This window comes from Thermobia domestica, chromosome 10, assembly GCF_964235325.1.
Source record: "Thermobia domestica chromosome 10, izTheDome1.hap1.1, whole genome shotgun sequence".
Classification (NCBI taxonomy): Eukaryota; Metazoa; Arthropoda; class Insecta; order Zygentoma; family Lepismatidae; genus Thermobia; species Thermobia domestica.
In genome coordinates, this window is record NC_137463.1 from 252,382,813 (window position 1) to 252,397,440 (window position 14,628).

The 14,628-nt window shown below is 31.7% G+C and overlaps 1 protein-coding gene across 1 annotated transcript in view; it reads right to left on the reverse strand.

Annotated features, from left to right (window-relative positions):
* LOC145662203 (phospholipid-transporting ATPase ABCA3-like) overlaps positions 1-14,628 on the reverse strand; it is a 211,910-nt gene that overhangs the window by 113,654 nt on the left and 83,628 nt on the right. The window contains exon 13 of the mRNA XM_081727537.1: positions 1,430-1,558. Coding sequence (XP_081583663.1) covers positions 1,430-1,558 — 129 coding nt within the window. The remainder of the gene's footprint in view (positions 1-1,429; positions 1,559-14,628) is intronic.

The following is a 14,628-nucleotide window of genomic DNA, read 5'->3' on the forward strand; positions in this document are numbered from 1 at the left end:
AATACTCCGTCGGTCTTAGTACACGCTCTTGTGAATCTAATCCACGAACTTCAATCTAACGGTGTTTGATTTGAGATGGAGATTCTACATTCTCTTGTTCGAGGCAACTCTCATTCTATCCAAATCTCACCGCACTCTTTACAACGAGCCTTTGTCAATGACAGATTGTTTCGCCCGGAAATCTTAACCACACTAATACATTAACTTAACAATAGCTTTGTAACCATATGTTCAGTACACAAATTTTTCGGACATTTTAAAGTGCTCTCGTATATGATTTAGTTCCTGAAATTGCGTCTCTAACGCAGAACAGTGGTATAGACTGAGCATCAAGGTTCACTTTGTCATCATTATCAACTATTATTTTCCCTATTTCATCACAAAAGGGAGACGAAAGTGTAAATTAAATCTATTAAAATTCAGATATTCGATACAGACATCGAAAGAGGACCGAGGTTTCATGAGCCTTTTCCCTTTCATCTTATTAAAAAAGAAGACTGAAAGGGAATGAATAACACGATATCATGCATAAAAGTAACCCAGAGAGTTCTGTCACTCTTTCACCCAACACCTTCGAACATCGATATGTCACTTAACACGTACCTGGAAGATCAAAAATAGTCCCCATCAGCATCGATGAAATTCTGCCAACGTTCTGAAAAGTCATGGATTTCATCACAGTAGAACTTGGCCATGAATCGAAGAAGGTATCAAGTGCATTTTGCACCTCTACTAGGAATTTGAACTGGCGTCCCCTAAGGTGATTGTCCAAGGAACGGAACAGGTGATAATCGGACGGTGCAATGTCCAGAGAGTATTGCGGATGCAACAGTGTTTCCCAACCAACGCGTAGAATTGTGTCCCGGGTCATCGTAGCCACGTGGGGCTTAATGTCCTGTAACAGGAGAAACCTCTTTGCTGGTGCTGGCTCCAGAGTTTTGAGTTTTCCTTGAACACGGCTCAACTGCTGACAATACACAGTTGGATTGATGCTTTCACCAGCTGGTAGCAGTTCCCGATGCACGATGCCGCCAGCAGTCCACCAAACAAACAGGAGGACCTTCTTCTGGTGCAGTGTTTGTTTAGGCTGTTTCTGAACCGGTTCGTGGGGTGCTAGCCAATAATGACGGTGCAATATATTTGGACAATAATAAATAAACGATTTTCATTAAATTTGGGCACAACATATAATTTTCTTTTGAAAATGTCTTATACCATCGTGCAAAACCTGACTTCTACCAACAATTCCAGAACTACTCGGTATCAACTGAAAGGATACTGTACAATAACAAAAAAATACCAAACCCTAACAGCCTTTATAATAAAACTTCTATTTCAACATGCTTACACTAATCAACTGACAAATTACACACAAAAAAATGCATCAGAAAGTAATGCAACAGTATAATGGCACGCTATTACAGCCTACCTGTCATAACGTTTATTAAACGAATAAATGCATAGACAATAATCTGGTTGCTTGCGTTGAAGGTGAAAACAAACTGAAAGGGGATCTCAGAGAAAGCATACATCACAAGAATCAGAAAAAGTGCCAAAGCTGGAACATAAAAGAAAAGTAATTATTAAAGCTGTTGTACAAGGAACATTGTACGAAAACAAGAAATATATATTAAAGCTCTAGTAAAAGGAACATTGTAACATAAACATTATATTAAAGGTACAGTAGAAGGAAAATTGTAAGAAAAGAAATTTACGTTAAAGCTCCAGTAGAAGGAATATCGTAAGAAAAGAAGATATTTACATAAAAGCTCCAGTAGAAGGAATATTGTAAGAAAAGAAGAAATTTATATTAAAGTTCCAGTAGAAGGAATGTTGTAAGAAAAGAAGAAATTTACATTAAAGCTCTAGTAGAAGGAACATTGTAAGAAGAAACAAATTTATATTAAGGCTCTAGTAAAAGGAACGTTGTAAGGAAAAAACGAAATTTACATTAAAGCTCTAGTAGAAGGAATATTTAAGAAAAAAATTTACATTAAGGTTCTAGTAGGAGGATCATTCTAAGAAAAAGAAATTTACATTAAAGTTCTAGTAGAAGGAACATTGTACGAAAAAAGAGCTTTACATTAAAGCTCTAGTAGAAGGGACATTCCAAGAAAGAAATTAACAAAACTTTTGGTTGAAGAAACATTGTAAGAAAGAAGAAATTTACATTAAGGTTCTAGTAGAAGGGACATTGTAAGAAAAAAAATTCATTAAAGTTCAAGTTGAAGAAATATTGTAAGAAAAAAGGAATTTACATTAAAGCACTAGTAGAAGGAACATTGTAAGAAAAATTTACAGTAAGGTTCTAGTAGAAGGGTCATTCTAAGAAAAAAGAAATTTATCTTAAAGCTCTAGTAGAAGGAACATTCTAAAAAATAAGGAGAATTACCTTAAATTTCTAGTAGAAGCAACATTGTAAGAAAAAGTAATTTAAATTAATGCTCTAGTTGAAGAAACATTGTAAGAAAAAACTACTACAAAGCTCTAATTGCAGAAACATTGTAAGAAAAGAAGAAATTCACATTAAAGCTCTGGTTGTAGAAATATTGTAAAAAAAAATTAGAAGAAAAGAATAGTTGAAGAAACATTGTAAGAAAATAGAAATTTCATTAAATTTCTGGTTGCAGAAACATTGTAAATAATTAAACTTAGATTAAAGCTGTAGCTGAAGGAACAGTGTAAGGAGAAAGGAATTTCATTAAAGCACTAGCTGAAGAAATATTTTAAAAAATTACATTAACGCTGTAATTGAAGAAATATTCTAAGAAAAAACAATGTCACAACAAAGGAATTTACATTAGAGCCCTAATAGAATTACCATTGTAAGAAAAGAAAATAAATACTTTGAAGCTCTAGAAAAATAAATTTACATTAAAACTCTAGTAGAAAAAACATTGTAATAAAAAGAAATTTACATTAACACACTAGTACGAGGAACGTTGTAAGGAAAAAGAAATTTACATTAAAGTTCTAGTAGAACAAACATTGTAAGAAAAAAAGAAATTTACCTAAAGCTGTAATAGAAGGAACATTGAAAAAATGAAAATTACAGTAAATCTCTAGAAGAAAAAAGGAAACGCATTGAAGCTGTAGTAGGAGAAACATTGTAAGGAAAAAGAAATTTATTTCAAAGCTCTAGTAGAAAGAACATTATAAGAGAAAAGGAAATTTACATTAAAGCTTTAGTAGGAGGAACATTTTAAGAAAAAATAAATCTACATTAAACCTGTAATAGAGTTAATATTATAAGAAAAAATGAAATTTACATTAAAGCTCTAATAGGAGGAATATTGTAAGAAAAAGAAATTTACACTAAGGCAATAGTAGAAGGAATATTGTAAGAAAAACTAAATTTAGAATAAACCTCTAGTACAAGGAACGTTGTGAGACAAAAGGAACATACATTAAAGCTGTAGTAGAAGAAATATTGTAAGAAAAAATGAAATTTACATTGAAGCTCTAGTAGAATTAACATTCTAAAAAAAATTACACTAAGGGTCTAGTAGAAAGTGCATTGTAAGAAAAAAAGAAATTTACTTTAAAGCTGCAATAGAAGGAAGATTGTAAGAACAAAGGAAACTTACATTAAATCTCTAGTACAAGGAACATTGTAAGACAAAGGAATATACATTAAAGCTCAAGTAGAAGAAACATTGTAAGTAAAAATGAAATTTACATTGAAGCTGTAGTAGAGGGAACATTGTAAAAAATAAAATTTACACTAAAGGTCTAGTAGAAGGTACATTGTAAGAAAAAAAAAAGAAATTTACTTTAAAAATATAATAGAATGAACATTGTAAGAAAAAAGGAATTTACATTAATGTAGGGGGAACATTCTAAGAAAAATTGAAATTTCTCTCTAGTAGGAGGAATATTGTAAGAGAAAAACAAATTTGTTTTAAACCTGTAATAGAAGGAATATTGGAAGAAAAAAGGAAATTTACATTAAATCTCTAGTACAAGGAACATTATAGGAAAAAAGGAATATAATTAAAGCTTTAGTAGCAGATACATTGTAAGAAAGAAATTAATTAAATCTGAAATAGTAGGAACATTGTAATAAAAGGAAATTCACATTGAAGATTTAGTAGAAAGAAGATTGTAAAAAAAATGTACATTAAACCTGTAATAGAAGGAACATTGTAAGAGAAAATGAAATTTACATTAAAGCTTTTGTAGGAGGAACAATGTAAGAAAAAAGAAATTACACTAAAGCTCTAGTAGATGGAACATTATAAGAAAAAAATGAGATTTCCATTAAAGTTCTAGTAGAAAGAACATTGTAAAGTAAAAGAAATTTACACTATAGCTCTAGTAGAAGGAACATTGTAAGAAACAAGAAATTTACACTAAAGCTGTAGTACAAGATACATGGTAACAAAAAAAATTTACATTAAACTTGTAATAGAAGAACATTGTAAGAAAAAAGGAAATTTATATTATCTCCCTAGTACAATGAACACTGTAAGAAAAAAGGAATATACATTAAAGCTCTAGTAGGAGGATCATTGTAAGAAAAAAATAAATTTACATTAAACCTGTAATATTAGGAACATTTAAAGAAAAAGGAAATTTATATTAAAGCTTTAGTAGGAGGATCATTGTAAAAAAATTACATTAAACCTGTAATAGAAGGAACATATTAAGAAAAAAGTAAATTTACGTAAATTTCTAGTAAAAAGAACATTGTAAGAAAAAAGAAATTTACATTAAACCTGTAATAGTAGTAAGATTGTAAGAAGAAAGGAAATTTACATTAAAGCTCTACCCTAAGAGAACAGGATGGGCTAGGTATGTGTCATTTACGTGTCCCATCTACTTTTTAGGTACCCGGCACTTGCCACATATGATACTCATGTGCTAAGTATATACTTAAGCTACCTACAGCTTTAGGTACTCTTTACACCTAATTGATATTTGCAACTATATACCACAAATATAGCATTTATATACCTGGCTCAGTTTTGCACTCTAACAGCCATTTGTTTTTATGTTGTAACTTGGAACATATGTCTGTCACGTTCTAGGTACATCTTTTAGGTACATAGTGTTTCAGATACCCTAACATTGCACCATTTAGATGTTCTAAGTTCATCTCTCAGATTTGATGCATTTGTTGCTTCTCTCTCAAAACGATTGTGTACTAGAAGGAACAAATGCATCAACTATATTAGATGGCAACTGTCGCCGATTTTTTGAAAGTGAGTATGGAAGAACAATGAAATAAAGTAAATAGACACTTGTCATTTAGTTATAAAATTACATGGCGAGCAGATTCTATCGGATCACAAACGGCTATCGTCGAATTTAAGTGGTTAAAGGAGCATTCTCATTAGCAAAATTTAAAAGACCTCAAGAATTTATCCCTCAACAAGCGGTATTCTGTTCATCGCCTCCTTAGTCAAGTCGGAAGAGCAAGCGTCTAGATATCCAAAGATTGGTGGTTCGCGCCCATCCTGGGGTACGTTTTCTTTACTTGTTTAAAGTGTTTTTACTCACCTTAATGTAAACACATTAAACATATAGGCAAATTAATATATTTTGGGGGGTAAGTTTGTAGTTCACTAACCCTTACAGCATGGAGAACATACCAAGAACATACCAGGTACGTTCCCCAGATACATGTCAGGCATTTGCCTAGGGACGGACATAGGTTATGAATATCACTTGCAATCCATGTGATTTCTCTCTCAGAGGTACATAAGGCACATACTGGACACATTCCCATGTACCTAACAGAACACGATATGCATATATACCTGCTATGTAGGGTAGTAGAAGGAACATTGTAAGAAAGAAATATTTACATTAAACCTGTAATAGGAGGCACATTGTAAGAAAAAATGAAATTTACATTAAAGCTCTAGTAGAAGGAAGATTGTATAAAAAAGAAATTTACACTAAAGCTCTAGTAGAAGGAACATTGTAAAAAAATGGAATTTACATTAAAGATCTAGTAGAAGGAACATTGTAAGAAAAAAGAAAATTTACATTAAAGATCTAGTACAAGGAACACTGTAAGAAAAAACGAATATACATTAAAGTTCTAGTAAAAGAAACAATGTAAAAAGAATTAAATTTACATTAAAGCTCTAGTAGAAAGAACATTGTAAGAAAAAATCACTAAAGCACTACTAGAAGGTACATTGTAACAAAGAATTTACCTTAAAGCTGTAATAGGAGGAACATTATAAGAAACAAGGAAATTAACATTAAATCTTTAGTAGGAGAATCATTGTAAGAAAAAAAGAATTTTACATTAAACCTGTAATAGAAGGAACATTTTAAAAGAAATGAAATTTCCATGAAAGCTCTAGTAGGAACAACATTCTAAGAAAAAAAATTTACATTAAAGCTGTAACAGAAGGAATATTGTAAATAAACGAAATTTACTTTAAAACTGTAATAGAAGGAACATTGCAAGAAAAAGGAAATTTACACTAAAGCTCTAGTAGACGGTACATTGTAACAAAAAAAAATTTACTTTAAAGCTGTAATAGAAGGAACATTGTAAGTAAAAAGGAAATTTACATTAAATCTCTGGTACAAGGAGCATTGTAATAAAAAAAATGTACATTAAACCTGTAATAGATGAAATATTGTAAGAAAAAAAGAAATTTACATTAAAATTCTGCTACGAGGCACTGTAAGTAAAAATTACAATAAACCTGTAATAGAAAGAACTTTGTAAGGTAAATGGAATTTACATTAAAACATAGTAGAAGGAACATTGTAAGGAAAAAGGAAATGTACAATAAAGCTCTAATAAAAGGAACATTGTAGGAAAAAGTGAAATTTACATAATCAAAGCTCTAGTAGGATGAACATTGTAAGAAAAAAGAAATTTATATTAAAGCTCTAGCAGAAGGTACATTGAAAAAATATTTAAAGCTGTAAGAAAAGAAGAATTGTAAGAAAGAAGGAAATTTACACTAAAGCTCTAGTAGGAGGAACATTCTAGGAAAAGAAGAAATTTACAAAGAAACATTGTAAGGAAAATACGAAAATTTACATTATATGTCTAGTACAAGGAACATTGTAAGAAAAAAGGAATAATGCTCTAGTAGAAGAAATATTGTAAGAAAAAAAATAATTTAATTTAAAGCTGTAAAAGAGGGAATATTGTAAGAAAAAAATGAAATTTACATTAAAGCTCTAGTAGAAGAAATATTGTAAGAAAAAGTGAAATTTACGTTAAACTTGTAATAGAAGAAATATTGTAACAGAAAATGAAATTTACATTAAAGCTGTAATAGAAGATTCGTTGTAAGAAAAAGGAAATTTACATTAAAACTCTAGTACAAGGAACATTGTAAGAAAAAAACAATATACATTAAAGCTCTAGTAGAAGAAACATTGCAAGAAAAATATAGTTCTCTAAAGCTGTAATATGAGGAAAAGCTCTAGTAAAATTATCATTGTAAAAAATATGAAATTTACTTTAAAGCTCTAGTGGAAGAAACATTGTAAGAAAAACGGAAATTTACATAAAACTCTATTAGAAGGAACATTGTAAGAAAAAAATAAATTTACATTAAACCTGTAACAGAATGAACATTGTAAGAAAAAATGAATTTTACAATAAAGCTATAGTAGGAGTACCATTGTAAGAAAAAAAATTTACATTAAAGCTGCAATAGAAGGAACACTGTAAGAAAATAAAAAAATTACATTAAAGCTGCAATAGAAGGAACATTGTCGGAAAAGGAGAAATTTACTTGAAAGCTGTATTATGAAACATTGTAAGAAAAAATGAATTTTACAATAAAGCTATAGTAGGAGTACCATTGTAAGAAAAAAAATTACATTAAAGCTGCAATAGAAGGAACACTGTAAGAAAATAAAAAAAATACATTAAAGCTGCAATAGAAGGAACATTGTAGGAAAAGGAGAAATTTACTTGAAAGCTGTATTATGAAACATTGTAAGAATAAAAGAAATTTACATAAAAGCTGTAGTAGAAGGAACATTGTAACAAAAAATGAAATTTGCAAGAAAGCTCCAGTAGGAGGAACATTGTCAGAAAAATGAAATTTACTTTAAAGGTCTAGTAGAAGAAACATTGTAAGAAAAATAAATTTACTTTAAAGCTGTAATAGAAGAAGCATTGTAAGAAAAAATGAAATTTGCACTAAAGCTCTACTAGGAGGAACATTGTAAGAAAAAAATTAATTTATGTTAAGGCTCTAGTAGAAGAAGCATTATAAAAAAACAAAAAGTAATTTATTTTGAAGCTCTAATAGAAGAAACATTGTAAAAAAAAAAATTGTACCAAAACTCCGGTAGATGGAGTATTGTAAGAAATAAATACTTTAAAGTTTTAGTAGAAGGAATATTGTAAGGAAAATAGAAATTTACATTTAAGCTTATAACATATGCTTGGTTTAATTTCTAATGATGCCTCTTTGACGCGTCATTTTTATAACGTTATTTAGTTCTCTCCCATATGTGCTTGTTTGATTGGGGACCATTTTTATAACGTTTTTTTGGGTTTCACTGTTGTTTCTTCCTGTTCGCGAAGCCATTTTTATGACTTTAGTGGCTTCGCTCCAATCGGTCCCTTTTGCTAGGGAACTAATTTCATAATAAGTCTTGGATTCAATCCCGTATGTCCCTACGAAGGAAAGACTATTTATTTAACAATAGGTTGGCCTTATTGTTGGTTCGGAAATACAAATTACGCCCACTATATAGCCACTATATATTAGTTGGGTCGAGCGGAAAACGAATGAGAAAGTGTTAGAAATGGTGGGTGAGAAAAGAACACTTTTAGATATAATTAGGAAGAGGAAGAGAAACTGGTTGGGACATTGCCTAAGAAGAGATTGTATCATGAGGGACGTCCTAGAGGGTATGGTGTCGGGAAAGAGGGAGGGGGCGAAGGAGACTACAATTAATGGATGATATTAAAACAGAAAGATCATACGCGAAGACGAAAAGGTTAGCGGAGGACCGTGGAGCATGGAAGCTTCTCAGCTGCGGCAAGTGTCCTGCCAATAAAGGCAGTATACCTATGATGATGATGATGATATAGCCACTGCACTAGATGGTTTGGAGCGCGGAGTTCGCGTTAGAAGCTTTGGGCAATAAATGCTAAAGACAGATTTTAATTATACCACGAGTGCTGATACAACTTAATAATATAAATATGGTTTAGTTGTATGAGCACTAATATAAATGTCTTCGAATAGAAAGAACAAATTAATTATTATATTTTTATACCTTAACATATAAATTTATGCTACCATATCACGTAGGCTGATCAATAAATATTGGTCATCAGTGTTTAGGAGGTGAATACAACAGCAAACACAGAAAGCGAAACATGTCTGTGTAGCGGGAGAAGTGACGAATAGATGGAGCAAGTTTGAAGGCCATGACGTCAGGAATGCGACTTTGCCAGCTGCTCAAGCACACATAGTTTCAGTTTCGCGTAAGGCAACATAGAAGTGACACGCGAAATACAGTGCCTTGCATTCAAATTCTGTTTCATCATTATGACCCTGAGTTCAAGTAGCAGAGTTTTGTGTGGATGTCTCCTTCATCACCAACACCCAAGAAAGCGAGAGTAGTTGCTTCTGCTGACAAGGTTATGGTAATATCATTTTTCGATATTCGAGCCGTAAAATTGAGCCGTAACGTAAACTTTTATTGTCATACTTCCATTTATTTATTTATATATTATTGTCTGGTTGCTACTGACAACTCGTATATCCAAAATCGTATTATTTAAACATTTTAACATTTGAATATCTATATCTTTATACATTGACATGACAATTAAATTATTTTTAAACATTTCTTTCTCTTCTTTTTTTATAGTAAAACATCAGCCAGCCCAGTACAAAATTTGAAATATTTTATGACTCAAAATTACAAGTGAATATTACAAATATATATATATATATATATATATATATATATATATATATATATACAATAATATATAAATATGACGTACCGTTCTATATTATGACGCCCGTCGGACGTTTCTTTTTATTCATTAACCTCATAGAAAGAAAACGAATTCTGGACCGTTTGCATATACATGTGAGTCATTCGAGTTTTCAAATGCACCTTGTATATTTAAAAATTACAAATCATAACTATAGACATATATATATTATACTTAATTCTATAACAATATCATTATCATATTTATTTTAAATTTTTATCATCATTTTCATTTATTTATACGTTTCATCGACGATAAGACGAATTGGAAAATAGATTAACAAGTTATTTAAGTCCTTTTTCGGGTCCATTTGCAAGCTATTTAAGTTTTTTTCGGGTCCATAAAAAGGCTTCTTACAATTCAATGTATCTACTCAGGTATCCTGAAGAAAGTTTTGAGAGAGATGTACGGTATGTGATATTCATATAATTGTTCTTGGAACACAAAATGATTGGATATAAGATATAGTTAAACAAAATATAGATTAAGATTGCATTATCGATAACAATCAGAACATAATATAATAATTAACGTCTTCTTATTAACATCATAACATGAATAATGTGATTGATGTTGCATTTTGGCAATCATAAGAAAAACACATAGATAGTATGGAACACAAATATCGGAATCCCAGTCTAAGTTACATGATCAACAAATTCCTTATAGAAAACAAAACTTATTAACTTCAATACATATCCTCGCATTACAAAGATGCTTTTCAATATACTTCAATAACATGGAACACGAATAATGAGATTGTTAATACAAATATCAGAGAAAACACATAACATTAAGACATTTGGTCAAACTAAGAATCAATTTGATATGTCTTTTCGGACGCCCCTACATTAGGTTAAGTTACATGACCAACGAATTTGTTTGGGTTGCATCGAGAGTCACAAACCTGAACATAGTCTGTCGCGTTATTTACATCTACAGTTCTTTGTTTCTTACTTTGAGAATTTTCGTCATCTATGGGATTCCTACGTAATCTCCATCGAACGTGATTAGATCTAAGGCTTACATGCTTCTTAGATGAACGTAATCGTACTACACTAGGAGTAGGTTGAGTCACACAATCACAATCATATTTACTGTCAATACTAAGGTTAGGTTCGGTTATACTACCGGTAACACTAGATTCAGTTCTCCTTTGTTTCACTGGAGGTGAAATATCGTGCCTTCTCATGGATCTGTATTTGTCCTTTCCACAATACTCACGGTACTCACTGTTGCCAACTCGTCAGTGTGAAATGTCGCTAGTTTAGTACTCTAAAGTCGCTAGACGCCTCCAAGTCGCTCAAAATGTCGCTATATAATTTTACAAAGGAATTAAAATAAATTAAATATTTTCATCTACAATGGAAGACTCGAGTATTTTTTCTTTTAAAAAATATGAACATCTTGACAAAACCACTGCACTATGCGCTTTGAAGAATACAAAATTAATAAATATAGCATTAAAAGTTTGCAAATACTTAAAATTTTGGATCACTTTTCCCCATTCCCTCTTATACAGTATGATTACCTTTTTTTTTGGGGGGGGGGGTGGATTCATGTTGCTTTCGTATTGGAACACTTCACCGAACTCACCCCACGAAATTTCTGTATAATTTATATTAAGAACAGACGCAGTTAAATTAATACATAAATCACACGCACTACACTGAACCAGAAAAGCACAATGTTCTCCAGCGAGAAATTAAAGCTGGTAAGGTAAATTAGGTAAATTAGAGGTTACCAAATTCCCGGATTTCCGAACCTTAGTGAAGAAGGGCATAATCCTAATAGCAGTGATGAATCCAACGAAGTAAGTCGCTCATAGCAGTAGTGCAACCAAGTGTGTAAACGTAATTATTAGTATTACAAACTGCAAAATTTTGGAAACTTTAATATAAATATAGAACAAAATATTTGAATTCTTAAATGTCGCTAGATTTGTCGCTAGGCGCTAAATAAAATTTTTTGTCGTTAGACACTTCCAAAAGTCGTTAGTTCTAGCGACAAAGTCGCTAAATTGGCAACACTGACGGTACTTTGTCCTACCACGGGTTTTGTTTCTTCTGTGATTAGGTTCTGTCGTATCACCGGTACACATGAATTTAACATCTTCTTGCATATCTTCCTGCACATTGGAATCACACTTTAGTCTCACATGGACACTTCGAACTTGGTTACGAAGGTTAGTTTGATGCAAGCTAGTACTGCATTGAACCATTGATGAATTTTCAAAACTTTGCAACAACACACTTGGATGATGTAAACCAACGCACTGCATCACGTTTTGTGAAAGCATCATCGGATTGTTTACTAACATCATTCCGGTCTTTTCGTTGAATGTACATTTCAACATCTCCAATTCAATCAACTAATCAACATAAGCACTAATAAGAACACACGTTTTCTTTTTGTGTTTCACGAATATGGGAATCAACTTATTTCTTGCTACATGAACCATAGGATTAATATCATATTGGATATACGGGTAACGCAGACTGTTAATAGCTTTCTCAAGATGAGGATTGTCATAACTCTTCGCATACTGATACATACCAGAATCTTCATTGCACAGAGTATTGGCAAAGCAATCAAAAACATTCGAATGATGAAAGAAGTTAGGATAATCTGATACAACCAATACGGCATTGTGCTTCTGTGAAAACTCTGCAAATTCCACCCATGAAGATTCAAAATTTGTTTTCTCTGTGGTTTCTATCGATTCACATTTGTCCATTTCTTCCTCTTGATGTTCAAATTTTACAGCAATTTGTTGATTTACCTGTTTCAGTTGTTTCTGTATCAGGTCCCATTTGACGTCGTTGCGTGTTTGCAATTGCTCTAGCTTTTCTTCGAAACGCTGTGACTGATCTTGAACGTGGTCCTTAATTTATTGGGACTGATCCTGAAGGTCTTTAATATGTTGTGATATCCCTCTCAGGATATCTAAAACGTTTTCTGAAACATTCCTTTCAGCCTGAATCATCGTTTCATTACTCGTAGTGCTAATTTTTTTTTTTTCCCCCGAGGTATAACTTTTCCACTTCTGAGGACGGTAAAATCTATATAAGGCTCAATGGTATACGTTCTACTGTTCTTAGAAACGATACACTTTCTTTCCGAGGTTCCGGCACCAAATATTTAACGATTCAGCTTCTTATTACATTAAAATTGAGCCTTTATAATGTAAACTTTTATTGTCATACTTCCATATTTATATACTATTGTCTGGTTGTTACTGACAACTAGATATCCAAAATCGTATTATTTAAGCATTTTAACATTTGAATATCTATATTTTTATACATTGACATGACATATACTTGGTACTTATTACACAAAGGTTGAGAGAAATTTTTGAAAGTCTGAAGGCGACTCGAGATATATATATATATTTAAAATTTACTGCGACATTACTATTTGACCAGTCATGGTTTAAACGCCATTTTCTTCAGCATAACGAACCCTTTCCAACGGTACCATTCACACGTCTGGAAAAATCGGGAAAACCGCATTTTTTTAAAAATCCCTTCCCGGAACACTTTGCCCCTCTTGCCCGGGCCTGGGTTCACGTAAGGATCTTAAAATCTCTTGAAAAATACACACTTATGTACACAATGCATGTCGAAAATTTCAATCATGTATCTTGCAAACAAAGAGCGGAAAAATATTTTGAAAGGCTGAATTAAGACCATATATACAGTATATATATATATATATATATATATATATATATATATATATATATATATATATATATATATATATATATATATATATATATATATATATAATTATAAAACATTACTGCGTTATTACTATTTGATCTAGAATTATGGTTTAAACTCCATTTTCTCCAGTATAACGAGCCCTTTTCAACGGTACCCCTCAGATATTATACACCTAAACCGGATAAATCGGGAAAAACCGGAATTTTTTCTTAAAAGGTCATCCTCTCGGAATATTTGCGTCCCTCGGGCTCGGACCGGGATGCACGTAGTCACGTAGTCATCTCAAAATAATTCAGAAGTACTCAAGGGTGCACAAAATCCGTATACAAAATTTCAATCTGATATCTTGAAAACTAAATGCGTGAAAAGTTTTGAAATTTACCTTTAAAAAAAGCCACGCCTTTCCAGCTCACTTGGCACCGCCAAATTGACAATCCGCTTCCAAAATGCATCTGGTGTGTCTTTGGTCCATCCTTGACTTAATCAATAAAAAAAAACCGGCTTAAATATCCGTTATAGAAGCTAAATAACGGTGAAAGATGATATTACACCATGGTAACGAAAGTTACCATAAATCGTAAAGGGGGTAATCTTATATTTCAGACTCGATTCTAAGTCCGTTATCAAAGCTAATAAAGAAAGTTATAAGACCGCTAATGAGAATAGTAAATTAAAGTAAAATAGTAAAAGAACAATAGATTAAAGTATCTTTATTCTCATCTTCATAAATCATTTTGTCATACCAATGTACAGTAAGCGACAAAAGTTCCTTCCGTTTGGTAAAATTTATTGTGGTAATAATGGTATTATGGCTGGAACCTACATTTGTGCTATTGCAGGAACGTACATAAAATTACATTCTTTTTAATTAATTGAAAACTGTACTCAAATTATTCTTCCGTTCTGAAGTTATTTACGAAATTAATTTCATCAAACGAA